At 33.3% G+C, this 13,252-nt stretch overlaps 2 protein-coding genes across 2 annotated transcripts in view; both read right to left on the bottom strand.

Moving 5' to 3' along the window:
• Nucleotides 1-5,458: 5,458 nt before the first annotated feature.
• Nucleotides 5,459-10,155, bottom strand: cgasa (cyclic GMP-AMP synthase a). Its single transcript, XM_054600528.1, has 5 exons — nucleotides 9,046-10,155; nucleotides 8,735-8,948; nucleotides 6,996-7,253; nucleotides 6,745-6,844; nucleotides 5,459-6,346 (listed from the first exon to the last, which is right to left on the bottom strand). Exons 1-5 carry the CDS (start codon nucleotides 10,153-10,155, stop codon nucleotides 6,016-6,018), a joined length of 2,013 nt encoding a protein of 670 aa, XP_054456503.1. The 3' UTR covers nucleotides 5,459-6,015.
• Nucleotides 10,156-10,959: 804 nt separating this feature from the next.
• eef1a1a (eukaryotic translation elongation factor 1 alpha 1a) overlaps nucleotides 10,960-13,252 on the bottom strand; it is a 4,777-nt gene continuing 2,484 nt past the window's right edge. The window contains exons 5-8 of the mRNA XM_054600822.1: nucleotides 12,660-12,810; nucleotides 12,269-12,525; nucleotides 11,482-11,716; nucleotides 10,960-11,385 (exon numbers count right to left, since the gene is read on the bottom strand). Coding sequence (XP_054456797.1) covers nucleotides 11,261-11,385; nucleotides 11,482-11,716; nucleotides 12,269-12,525; nucleotides 12,660-12,810 — 768 coding nt within the window. The 3' untranslated portion in view covers nucleotides 10,960-11,260. The remainder of the gene's footprint in view (nucleotides 11,386-11,481; nucleotides 11,717-12,268; nucleotides 12,526-12,659; nucleotides 12,811-13,252) is intronic.

The raw sequence follows: 13,252 nt of genomic DNA, 5'->3' as shown, positions 1-13,252 counted from the left end.
GTAATAGTATAGTATGTCGAAAAAAGTAATAAAAAGTATAGTATAGTCGAAAAAGTAAAAAAAGTAAAAATAGTATGTCGAAAAAAGTAAAAAAAAAAAAGTAATAGTATAGTATGTCGAAAAAAGTAATAAAAAGTCATAGTATAGTATGTCGAAAAAAGTAAAAAAAAAAGTAATAGTATAGTATGTCGAAAAAAGTAAAAAAAGTCATAGTATAGTATGTCGAAAAAAGTATGTAATAAAAAAAAAGTATAGTATGTCTAAAAAAAAAAAGTAAAAAAAGTAATATAGTATGTCGAAAAAAGTAATAAAAAGTCATAGTATAGTATGTCGAAAAAAGTAATAGTATAGTATGTCGAAAAAAGTAAAAAAAAAGTAATAGTATAGTATGTCGAAAAAAGTAAAAAAAGTAATAGTATAGTATGTCGAAAAAAGTAATAAAAAGTCAGTATAGTATGTCGAAAAAAGTTAAAAAAAATAATAGTATAGTATGTCGAAAAAAGTAAAAGTATAGTATGTCGAAAAAAGTAATAGTGTAATAGTATAGTATGTCGAAAAAAGTAATAGTATAGTATGTCGAAAAAAGTAAAAAAAAGTCATAGTATAGTATGTCGAAAAAAGTAAAAAAAAAGTCATAGTATAGTATGTCGAAAAAAGTAAAAAAAAAGTAATAGTATAGTATGTCGAAAAAAGTAATAAAAAGTCATAGTATAGTATGTCGAAAAAAGTAATAGTATAGTATGTCGAAAAAAGTAAAAAAAAAAAAAGTCATAGTATAGTATGTCGAAAAAAGTAAAAAAAGTCATAGTATAGTATGTCGAAAAAAATCAAAAAAGTAATAGTATAGTATGTCGAAAAAAGTAAAAAAAAGTCATAGTATAGTATGTCGAAAAAAGTAAAAAAAAGTCATAGTATAGTATGTCGAAAAAAGTAAAAAAAAGTCATAGTATAGTATGTCGAAAAAAGTAATAGTATAGTATGTCGAAAAAAGTAATAAAAAGTCATAGTATAGTATGTCGAAAAAAGTAATAAAAAAAAGTCATAGTATAGTATGTCGAAAAAAGTAATAGTATAGTATGTCGAAAAAAGTAAAAAAAAAGTAATAGTATAGTATGTCGAAAAAGTAAAAAAAAGTTATAGTATAGTATGTCGAAAAAGTAAAAAAAAGTCATAGTATAGTATGTCGAAAAAAAAGTCATAGTATAGCATGTCGAAAAAAGTAAAAAAAGTCATAGTATAGTATGTCGAAAAAAGTAATAGTATAGTATGTCGAAAAAAGCAATAGTATAGTATGTCATAGTATAGTATGTCGAAAAAGTAATAAAAAGTCATAGTATAGTATGTCGAAAAAAGTAATAAAAAAGTATAGTATGTCTAAAAAAAGTTTAAAAAAAGTAATAGTATAGTATGTCGAAAAAAGTAAATAAAAAATAGTATAGTATGTAAAAAGTAATAGTATAGTATGTCGAAAAAAAAAAAAGTCATAGTATAGTATGTTCTTAAAAAAGTAATAGTATAGTATGTCGAAAAAAAGTAAAAAAAAAAAAAGTAATAGTATAGTATGTCGAAAAAAAATAGTAAAAAAAAAGTAATAGTATAGTATGTCGAAAAAAAGTAAAAAAAGTAATAGTATAGTATGTCGAAAAAAGTAAAAAAAAGTAGTATAGTATGTCGAAAAAAGTAAAAAAAAAGTCATAGTATAGTATGTCGAAAAAAGTAATAGTATAAAAAAAAATGTTAAAAAAAGTAATAGTATAGTATGTCGAAAAAAGTAATAAAAAGTCATAGTATAGTATGTCGAAAAAAGTAATAGTATAGTATGTCGAAAAAAGTAATAAAAAGTCATAGTATAGTATGTCGAAAAAAGTTAAAAAAAAAGTAATAGTATAGTATGTCGAAAAAAGTAAAAAAAAAAGTCATAGTATAGTATGTCGAAAAAAGTAAAAAAAAGTAATAGTATAGTATGTCGAAAAAAGTAATAGTATAGTATGTCGAAAAAAGTAAAAAAAAGTAATAGTATAGTATGTCGAAAAAAGTAATAGTATAGTATGTCGAAAAAAGTAATAAAAAGTCATAGTATATAGTATGTCGAAAAAAGTAAAAAAAAGTCATAGTATAGTATGTCGAAAAAAGTAAAAAAAAAGTAATAGTATAGTATGTCGAAAAAAGTAAAAAAAGTAATAGTATAGTATGTCGAAAAAAAGTAATAGTATAGTATGTCGAAAAAAGTTTAAAAAAAAGTCATAGTATAGTATGTCGAAAAAAGTAAAAAAAAAGTCATAGTATAGTATGTCGAAAAAAGTAATAGTATAGTATGTCGAAAAAAGTAAAAAAAAAGTCATAGTATAGTATGTCGAAAAAAGTAAAAAAAAAGTCATAGTATAGTATGTCGAAAAAAGTAAAAAAAAGTCATAGTATAGTATGTCGAAAAAAGTAATAGTATAGTATGTCGAAAAAAGTAATAAAAAGTCATAGTATAGTATGTCGAAAAAAGTAAAAAAAGTCATAGTATAGTATGTCGAAAAAAGTAATAGTATAGTATGTCGAAAAATGTCGTTAAAAAAAGTAATAGTATAGTATGTCGAAAAAAGTAAAAAAAAAGTAATAGTATAGTATGTCGAAAAAAGTAAAAAAAAGTCATAGTATAGTATGTCGAAAAAAGTAATAGTATAGTATGTCGAAAAAAGTAAAAAAAAGTCATAGTATAGTATGTCGAAAAAAGTAATAGTATAGTATGTCGAAAAAAGTAATAAAAAGTATAGTATAGTATGTCGAAAAAAGTAATAAAAAGTCATAGTATAGTATGTCGAAAAAAGTAATAGTATAGTATGTCTAAAAAAGTAAAAAAAAGTAATAGTATAGTATGTCGAAAAAAGTAAAAAAAAAGTCATAGTATAGTATGTCGAAAAAAGTAATAGTATAGTATGTCGAAAAAAGTAAAAAAAAGTCATAGTATAGTATGTCGAAAAAAGTAAAAAAAAAGTCATAGTATAGTATGTCGAAAAAAAGTAATAGTATAGTATGTCGAAAAAAAAAAAAAAAGTCATAGTATAGTATGTCGAAAAAAGTAAAAAAAAAGTAATAGTATAGTATGTCGAAAAAAGTAAAAAAAAGTCATAGTATAGTATGTCGAAAAAAGTAATAGTATAGTATGTCGAAAAAAGTAATAAAAAGTCATAGTATAGTATGTCGAAAAAAAAAAAGTAATAGTATAGTATGTCGAAAAAAGTAATAAAAAGTAATAGTATAGTATGTCGAAAAAAGTAATAGTATAGTATGTCGAAAAAAGTAAAAAAAGTAATAGTATAGTATATGTCGAAAAAAGTAAAAAAAGTAATAGTATAGTATGTCGAAAAAAGTAAAAAAAGTATAGTATAGTATGTCGAAAAAAGTAAAAAAAGTAATAGTATAGTATGTCGAAAAAAAAAAAAAAAGTAATAGTATAGTATGTCGAAAAAAGTAAAAAGTAATAGTATAGTATGTCGAAAAAAGTAAAAAAAAGTAATAGTATAGTATGTCGAAAAAAGTAATAGTATAGTATGTCGAAAAAAGTAAAAAAAAGTAATAGTATAGTATGTCGAAAAAAGTAAAAAAAGTCATAGTATAGTATGTCGAAAAAAAAAAAAAAAAGTATAGTATGTCGAAAAAAGTCATAGTATAGTATGTCGAAAAAAGTAATAGTATAGTATGTCGAAAAAAGTTAAAAAAAGTAATAGTATAGTATGTCGAAAAAAGTAAAAAAAAGTCATAGTATAGTATGTCGAAAAAAGTAAAAAAAAAGTATAGTATAGTATGTCGAAAAAAGTAATAGTATAGTATGTCGAAAAAAGTAAAAAAAGTCATAGTATAGTATGTCGAAAAAAGTAAAAAAAAGTCATAGTATAGTATGTCGAAAAAAGTAAAAAAAAGTCATAGTATAGTATGTCGAAAAAAGTAATAAAAGTATAGTATGTCGAAAAAAGTAATAAAAAGTAATAGTATAGTATGTCGAAAAAAAAAAAAAAAAAAGTAATAGTATAGTATGTCGAAAAAAGTAATAAAAAGTAATAGTATAGTATGTCGAAAAAAGTAATAAAAAAGTAATAGTATAGTATGTCGAAAAAAGTAAAAAAAGTCATAGTATAGTATGTCGAAAAAAGTAAAAAAAGTAAAAAAAGTAGTATAGTATGTCGAAAAAAGTAATAAAAAGTCATAGTATAGTATGTCGAAAAAAGTAAAAAAAAGTAATAGTATAGTATGTCGAAAAAAAAAAAAGTAATAGTATAGTATGTCGAAAAAAGTAAAAAAAGTCATAGTATAGTATGTCGAAAAAAGTTAAAAAAAGTAATAGTATAGTATGTCGAAAAAATAAAAAAAAGTAATAGTATAGTATGTCGAAAAAAGTAAAAAAAGTCATAGTATAGTATGTCGAAAAAAAAAAAAAAGTAATAGTATAGTATGTCGAAAAAAGTAAAAAAAAGTAATAGTATAGTATGTCGAAAAAAGTAAAAAAAAGTAATAGTATAGTATGTCGAAAAAAGTAAAAAAAGTAATAGTATAGTATGTCGAAAAAAGTAAAAAAAAAAGTCATAGTATAGTATGTCGAAAAAAGTAAAAAAAAGTCATAGTATAGTATGTCGAAAAAAGTAATAGTATAGTATAGTATGTCGAAAAAAGTAAAAAAAAAAAGTCATAGTATAGTATGTCGAAAAAATAGTAAAAAAAAAGTAAAAAAAGTCATAGTATAGTATGTCGAAAAAAGTAAAAAAAAGTCATAGTATAGTATGTCGAAAAAAAGTAATAGTAAAAAAAAAGTAAAAAAAAGTCATAGTATAGTATGTCGAAAAAAGTAAAAAAAAAAGTAATAGTATAGTATGTCGAAAAAAGTTAAAAAAAGTAATAGTATAGTATGTCGAAAAAAAGTAATAATAGTATGTCGAAAAAAGTAAAAAATAGTATAGTATGTCAAAAGTATAGTATAGTATGTCTAAAAAAGTATAGTATGTCGAAAAAAGCAATAGTATAGTATGTCGAAAAAAGTAAAAAAAAGTCATAGTATAGTATGTCGAAAAAAGTAAAAAATGTCTAAAAAAGTCATAGTATAGTATGTCGAAAAAAAGTAATAGTATAGTATGTCGAAAAAAAATAAAAGTAAAAAAAAAAGTCATAGTATAGTATGTCGAAAAAAGTTAAAAAAAGTAATAGTATAGTATGTCGAAAAAAGAATTATGTATAGCATCTCCAAATTAGTCAAAAAACATAAATGTTCTTATATATAAAGTACATCATATTTTATGACATACTGCATGACATAACTTTAATTCTAGTATTCTAAATGTAAGTTAAATTACTTACTAATTTAACTGTTAGAGTTAAGTGGCAATAAGGTTGTAAAGTGCATGGAAAGGGTCTTTAAAGGTATTTAACCCAACTACAGGATTCCTGCAGATATTCTGCAATATATTAATTTATTGGCAGATATATTTCTGTATGTATTTATTTATTTTCTTTTTTTTAATCAATATGTTAAATATAGCAAGCATATTTATTAAGCAGTTATAACGTATTTAACAAACAATTAATATAAAAGCCAACAGCATGAAAAAGAGAGACGTGTTTAAGAAAAAAGGTTTAGTTAAAAACAGAATAATGACATTCATAAAAATAAAGTGGATTACATAAAAAAAATAAAAATTATATTATTTTTCAATTTTCTCCCCTCCCACCCCAGAACAGATCACACTGCCTCGATACAGACAGTACACGACAATATTAATAACTCAAGGAGTCTAAGCAAAATAAGTTAACAAATTACAGGATGGTAAATGAAGAAAAACAGACAAGTTATGAGTACATTTTTTTAAATAAAATTAAAATAATACCAATAATAATAATAATTAAAATATGAAAAAGACATAATGGAAAAGGAGAGTCCAAAGGAAACAAATACAATTTTGATTATGCTTTCTTTTTTAAAGATTACCCTGGGTTTAGTTGCCCAACATTTTACTTAAAGGATGTGTCAAAGTGAAGTTGTCACTTAAAAATTGGAAAGCCACTGTCACGTTCGTCCTTGATATGTTGAGCCAGACTTTTGCACTTTCCCGGGCCAGGACCAGAGAGCAGGTTCTGGGTCGGGATGAAGAAGTTCGGGAGTTCAACTTTCTCCAGATGGGCTATGAAGTCCACCAGGAGCAGATGAAAGCAGCGGCTCAGATTCGAGGCCCTCCAATCGGCGTCTTTGGTTCTGGCGCAGCAGGCGTGCAGGAGCGTGGTCTTGGCGTGGTACGAGCAGAACTTGGTTAAAGATGGGTGTCTTTCCTTCAGCAGACTGAGGAGATGCTTTAGGAGCTTCAAACAGTCCTTCCTGTGAGTAGGGACAAAGAAACCTTGATGATAATAATATTATATGAGGATCATTATTTCCAAACATACAACTTTGTTTTATTTATTAAAAGTCATGGTATAGCATGTTGAAAAAAAAGTCATAGTATAGCATGTCAAAGGAAAAAAAGTCATAGTATAGCATGTCGAAAAAAGTAAAAAGAAGTTACAGTATAGCATGTAAAAAAAAGAAGTCACAGTATAGCATGTCAAAAAAAAGAAGTCACAGTATAGCATGTAAAAAAAAGAAGTCACAGTATAGCATGTCAAAAAAAGTCATAGTATATCATGTCGAAAAAAGTCATAGTATATCATGTCGAAACAATGTGATGTCTTGGATAAAAATAAACATTGAGGAATTAAGTTTGTTAAAATCTCAACCTGCAGCAGCGTTCTCCTCCTTTCTCACAGCACGTCTTCTGCGATCCGTGATGCTGCAGTATGGCCTTCTCAACGTGGGAGAACGAAACCCGCCAAACATCTGCGTGTCATAGAGGAAAAAAACACTCAAAGGATGAGTGGAACTTAAAGCTTCACAATTGTATTTTTCTGGACTTCATTCATGAAACAGTTCATGTAAAAGCCCCTAAAACATTATAAATCTAACATGAAGAGCTAAGAGTTCGACTTACCTTTGGTAAGGACCCCATCATGTTCCACATTACCTACGCCTTCATATTTTGGGACAAGATAATATGGCTTTCGCTTGTATTCCTGCTTTACTTTAGTTCCCAGCCAGCCATCTATTTTGATGCCTTCTTTGGTGAAAGGTGGCCAGCTGGATTTAACCACGATGCTGAGAACGATGTCCAGTGAAATCGGGGTTGGATGTGATTTTGTGATCAGGGTCACTGCAGGGCAGCCTGGTTTCTTTCTGGTCACCTCCCATTCTGAAAGAACAAGCAAGAAACAATCTAAATGTGGCATAGATTTATTATTATGTAATAGTGGTGGAACGGCCCATTGTTGATCCGTCATCCAGACTGATCCCCTGGCGGTTCTAACCATCACAGTGTGAAATAAAGTTTTACTGACGATCGTTGTCCTCCAATGTTCAGTAAAATATGAGATCAGGACGTCATTTATGCTTTTCTAGTCTGTGATCTCTGATGATGCTACATTGTGTCATGTAAATATTACATTCATATGTATAAAAGCACACATACAAATCTCAAACACAGTATATTTTGTCTATGCTTTCACATCACACTATCACTGTGCACATTGCGGTAAATGATTATAAGTTCTCTTAAATGATTATAAGTTCTCTTAGAAGGTCAAATACTCCGGACAGGGCATTCTAGTGCCTGGCCGTACGATGGAAAAGAACAGAGACACTTAAAGAAGGAATGAGCTTTTACTGCAGAGAAACCAGATAACAAAGGCCCTTTTTACGACCAACTGATGAGGCCCTCAGAAAGTCTAAAAGTCTAAACCAAGAGCCGCCTCTCTCTTTTTTGGACCTATCATATTCAACTCATAAAACCTATATAACATGATGCGCACTCTGTATAAGCGCCTTTTAGTTGCTGAACTTCTCAGTACTGCTAGGCCCGTGCACGTATAACTGCTGGGCGATATACTCCTGTTATCCTACAATAAATGTCACATTTGTTTTAAGACGAATCTGGTGTAGAAGTCTCTCTTGTTTTCCACTCAACAATTGTAAACAACCAGTCTGTGTTTAAACCAACAGGAGGAGAGCTAGTAACGCTAGCAGTAACGCTAGCAGTAACGCTAGTAACGCTAGCAGTAACGCTAGCAGCAACGCTAGCAGCACCGCTAACGGCTAAAGAAAGCAGGTGAATTATGAGCTGTTTAACTTCCTAACACTAGCTCTAAGAAGATTATAATGAATCATTAAAACTACAAATGACTAGATTTGTTCTAATCAATAAAAATACAATCTTTTATGTCCTTATCATTTGAATTGTGTGATTTTACAAAAAGAAACATTAAATTATTATAACAAAGTAAAAAGATGATATTTAGAATATTTGATTGTTTACTGACTTCAGAGAGGTTTAAATGATTTTTGGGACGGTGGAAAAATAAAATACTCAAAAAACAAATGGATCCGTATCTGACAATATGAATTATCAATGATTGGTAATTATCAACGGCAAAAATAAAGTGATCAGGGATCTTTAAAAGTTATTTTTGCGTCCTTTTTTCTTTTAAGTTTATCCGATATGATCCGTAGCAGCACTAGTATATACTGTATATATTAATTCATCATATCAGACATTTACTTTAAGCTTTCTTTCTCTGGATTTGTTTTGACTCCCATTTTAGTTAAAAAGCACGAGGGTATTGGAAATGTGAACTGCGTTGGAACAACCAAACATTTTTTAAAAAGTGCTTTACTCACCTGTAGAGTTCTTGACGGATTTCATCACCTCGTCCCTGAACTCCTGGAGCATCGCACTGGCGGATAAAGTGCTGTCCTCTTGAAATTTCTGCAGAGGGTTCTTGCCGCGTTTTAATCCGACGCTGTAAAAGGCTCCATCGCCTCCGAATGGACTGATGTTCGCTCGGCCAACGGGAAAGAACAGCATGACATCAAACTCATCGGGATTAGAAATCTGATGAGAAAAACACCATAAATTATACGATGACATAATAGTCCCTAATGTTTAGGAGTACATGCACCAAATACAGTGTTTGTTTGCGGGGCCTCACCTTCAGATGTTCATAGTAGCTTCCAGTACGGAGTGGTAGTTCTACCTCTTTAAAGCTTTGGCTTTTCTCTTTCAAGTGCTCTATTATACTTTTTACCGTTCTATTGACGATTTCTGCTGCAGCCGATCGTTCATCTCTTTTAATCTTCAACTTTTCCAGAGTTGTATAGAGGATGGAGTCCACTTTGTCTTCACACCTGACTTGCGGTACACAAGCTTTCGGGATGTTCTTAGGCGTCTCTTTGATGTTTCCTGGTGATTTGGCTTTGACCCTGCATGGTTCTGCTTTTGGGGTCTTTAAAGAAGCCTTTGTGGTTTCCTTTGGGGTCTCTGGTTGCTTTTTCATTGGCGTCTCTTTGATGTTTCCTGGTGATTTGGCTTTGACCCCGCATGGTTCTGCTTTTGGGGTCTTTATAGAAGCCTTTGTGGTTTCCTTTGGGGTCTCTGGTTGCTTTTTCATTGGCGTCTCTTTGATGTTTCCTGGTGATTTGGCTTTGACCCCACATGGTTCTGCTTTTGGGGTCTTTATAGAAGCCTTTGTGGTTTCCTTTGGGGTCTCTGGTTGCTTTTTCATTGGCGTCTCTTTGATGTTTCCTGGTGATTTGGCTTTGACCCCGCATGGTTCTGCTTTTGGGGTCTTTATAGAAGCCTTTGTGGTTTCCTTTGGGGTCTCTGGTTGCTTCTTTGTCATCTCCTCTGAACATCTTTCTGGAGATTTGGCCTTCCCACCAGATTTTTTTGCTTTTGTGGTTTTCATAGGAGCCTTTGTGGTTTCCTTTGGTGTCTCTTGCCGTGTCTTCGTTATCTCCTCTGCAGCTTGCTTAGTTTTTCTGGCCCTGGCAGCACAGGTTTTGGCTTTTGTGCATTCCACAGGAGCCTTTTTGTTTTCCGTAGTTGCATTTTGCTGCTTGCCGATCTCCTCTATGACATTTTTTTGTGATGGCTTCTCCTCAGTGTCTCTTGTCTTTTTCTCCACCTTTGGACTCCTTTTCTTTGTGGTGCCGATCTGCTTTTGCAGAGCCACTCGGTCTGTTTCCTCAGGACTTGTTTGACTCTTGGCAGTCTTCGTGTCTGGACTCTTTGCCCTGCGCGGTCTCCCTCTGCCAGTCATGTTGGTGCAATGTGAGGAATGGAACTGCTTCGTCAAGAATTTAACTTGATTCACTAGCCGGAAACTTGGCAAATTAATGAGAACACGCCCCTTTTGTATTTCTGGTAAACATGTGTTCTCTGTTATCATGATGCAATCCTTTTACAACAACTGCGGAGACCACAGTCTGTCATCATGCTGACCAGCCCCCCCCCCCATGTGGATATACTGTACATTTTTTATTTGTATTCTATTTTTATTTTTATTTTATTGTATAATATGTAGTTGAGCTGCTGCAACACTTGAATTTCCCCCATGGGGATCAATAAAGGAATATAATATTTTGAAAGTCAGATTCTTATGCCAATAGCTCCATCTTGTGGACACAAGTATGTATTTTACAAATAGTCTGATTTTGGTCCGACTTGCCTTCAAGGCATCTAGGAAAAATGACGAAAGACCGTTTTGGTTGAAACATGTTTAATGTTTTAAAGAGGCTTACAGTAAGGTGCAGTAGCTTGTGCCAATTTTAAGCTTCTCCAGTGCAAGTGCAAAGATAGTAAAACGCCAATCAAAGTGCTTTAAGGATCAACAGCTGGTCTACTCAGAGTCCCTCTGGAGGGGACGGATGTGGACCATTTGTTTTAAGTGCTTTTTATAGCTTAGACACCACAAATCACTAAGGTCTACTGATCTACTACCTGGAAGAACATAGTTTGGAACATATTGCTCCTACAGAGCACCATGTAGCTGCAAACAAACACTAAAAGCAAGACAACACGTACCATGTAAAGACACCAGTGACTCCAGAGAGTTAGAGCGGCGATACGTCTCAATATCCATATCACTGAAAAGTATCGACACAAACTAAATCAACAGTGCACATTTAAAACTATCAGTATGATATAACATCGTAACGTAATGGTGATCTAACCACTGAAAATGGAGTCGGGAGTGCCGCCTCAAGGAGATCTAAACGTCATTCTTTCCTTCGAATGCTTTTGCGGTGCATCGTGATGATCAACCAGTCTTTGATTATTGAGTTGAAGCAGCCAATGGTGGGATGGAGTTGGATGACGGATGTCCTGCCCTGGGAGACCTTGGGGTCGGCAGAGGAGCACAACATTCATTTGGTCCTCTGGGCCTTCTGGGCGGACTTGGTAACTTTACCGGTGGTGGGAACCTTCTTCTCCACGGCCTTAATCACGCCGACGGCCACAGTCTGACGCATGTCGCGCACCGCAAAGCGACCTGCAAGGTGAGGAGGAGTAAAGAAGTATCATCCGGTGTGAAATGGGTGTGAAAAAGTCTGCTGATGAAATTCAACAAATCCTCGACACAACTCACCGAGTGGAGGGTACTCAGAGAAGCTCTCCACACACATCGGCTTGCCGGGAATCATGTCCACGATGGCGGCGTCTCCGGACTTGAGGGACTTGGGGTTGTCCTCCAGCTTCTTGCCGGAGCGCCGATCGATCTTTTCCTTGAGCTCCGCGAACTTGCAGGCGATGTGAGCGGTGTGACAGTCCAGCACAGGAGCATAGCCGGCGCTGATCTGACCCGGGTGATTGAGGATGATCACCTAAGAGACAAAGAGACGACATGAACGGCCTGTTGGATGTAGGGACGGGTGTCGGTAGGATTTTATCGATACTAGTCCTCTAATCGATACTCTTATCGGTTCTTTTTGATTCTTTTTACGAGAAAAAAAGACAATTTATTAAGAAAAGAATCAACATATCTTTGTTATTCTTTTATGTAAACAAATAGTTCCAAAATCTTTAAAATACATTCTCAGCTAAACAATTATCTAAGTGATTATCTTTCATTTACTATTCAGAGTAAAGACAAAGAGGCAGAGAGAGGACCTCTCACTCCTTAACTTCTAAAGTACCGAAAGCCGAACCGTGAACTCCGGACTGAATCCATGCTCCGGGTTTTACTCATTGAGAACCGGTTCCTGTTTAGAACCAGGTCTTTCATTTGTGTTGTGTGGTAGAAAGTTTTACAAACTTGCAGCGTGATTCATAGACAACTCAAAATAGATTTTAAAACAAACATTCCTCACACTCTAAATAGTTCTGGCTGGAGAAAAAGAGTTTATTTCATTTCTGTAAATAGACCCTTTTGCTACCTGAGCAGTGAAGTTGGCAGCTTCCTGCGGCGCGTCGTTCTTGCTGTCGCCGGCCACGTTGCCACGGCGAATGTCCTTGACCGACACGTTCTTGACGTTGAAGCCCACGTTGTCGCCGGGCATGGCCTCGGTCAGCGCCTCGTGGTGCATCTCCACGGACTTCACCTCCGTGGTCACGTTGACGGGGGCAAAGGTCACCACCATGCCGGGCTTCAGCACGCCCGTCTCCACGCGGCCCACCGGCACCGTGCCGATACCTGAGAGCACAGAGAGCATCCGACAGAGGACGTTAAAGGGAGCATGAACGCGGTTCGTACTGGTTCTGTTCTGACCTATCACGCTCGCCATGTTTAAACTGTTTCCCTGATGAAGTTCATTTCTCGCTACGTGCCTCCTATCTTGTAGACGTCCTGCAGCGGCAGACGTAGAGGTTTGTCGGTTGGGCGGGTGGGGGGCTGGATGGCGTCCAGAGCCTCCAGCAGCGTGGTCCCTGATGCATTGCCTTCTTTCCTATTGATCTTCCACCCCTTAAACCATGTCATCTGGAGGCAAGAACATAACACGCTGCATTATACGTTTTATTCAGTTATTCAAAGAAGAGAGCAACTGATTCCATTTTTAAGGTAACAAACGTTGACAAAAAAATCTCCATTGGCTCAAAATTTGTAATTAAAGTTGGACTGTGTATGTTTGAAATAAAAAAAAAGTGGAATTAATAAGCAATAAAAATCTTCTGCTCAATTAAATACTACGACAGCAACACTTCAGTCTGGTGTCATCAGCAGCTTATGGTAGCTAGATATTGCTGTGTGACTGACATACTTGGTCAGTTTTCTGATATTAAAATAAACTTAAATTGTGTCCCACCTAAGACCTCAAACCCTGAGCCCTCAGGTAAACGTTTAAATGTGAGACACTGTGAGAGCTTGAAATGGTGTAAATACGAATAGGGCCGCACTTTGCTGCAACACAATGTTTGATGAA

Source organism: Anoplopoma fimbria, chromosome 6 (assembly GCF_027596085.1).
Source record: "Anoplopoma fimbria isolate UVic2021 breed Golden Eagle Sablefish chromosome 6, Afim_UVic_2022, whole genome shotgun sequence".
Taxonomy (NCBI): Eukaryota; Metazoa; Chordata; class Actinopteri; order Perciformes; family Anoplopomatidae; genus Anoplopoma; species Anoplopoma fimbria.
This window is presented reverse-complemented; position numbering and strand designations above follow the sequence as displayed.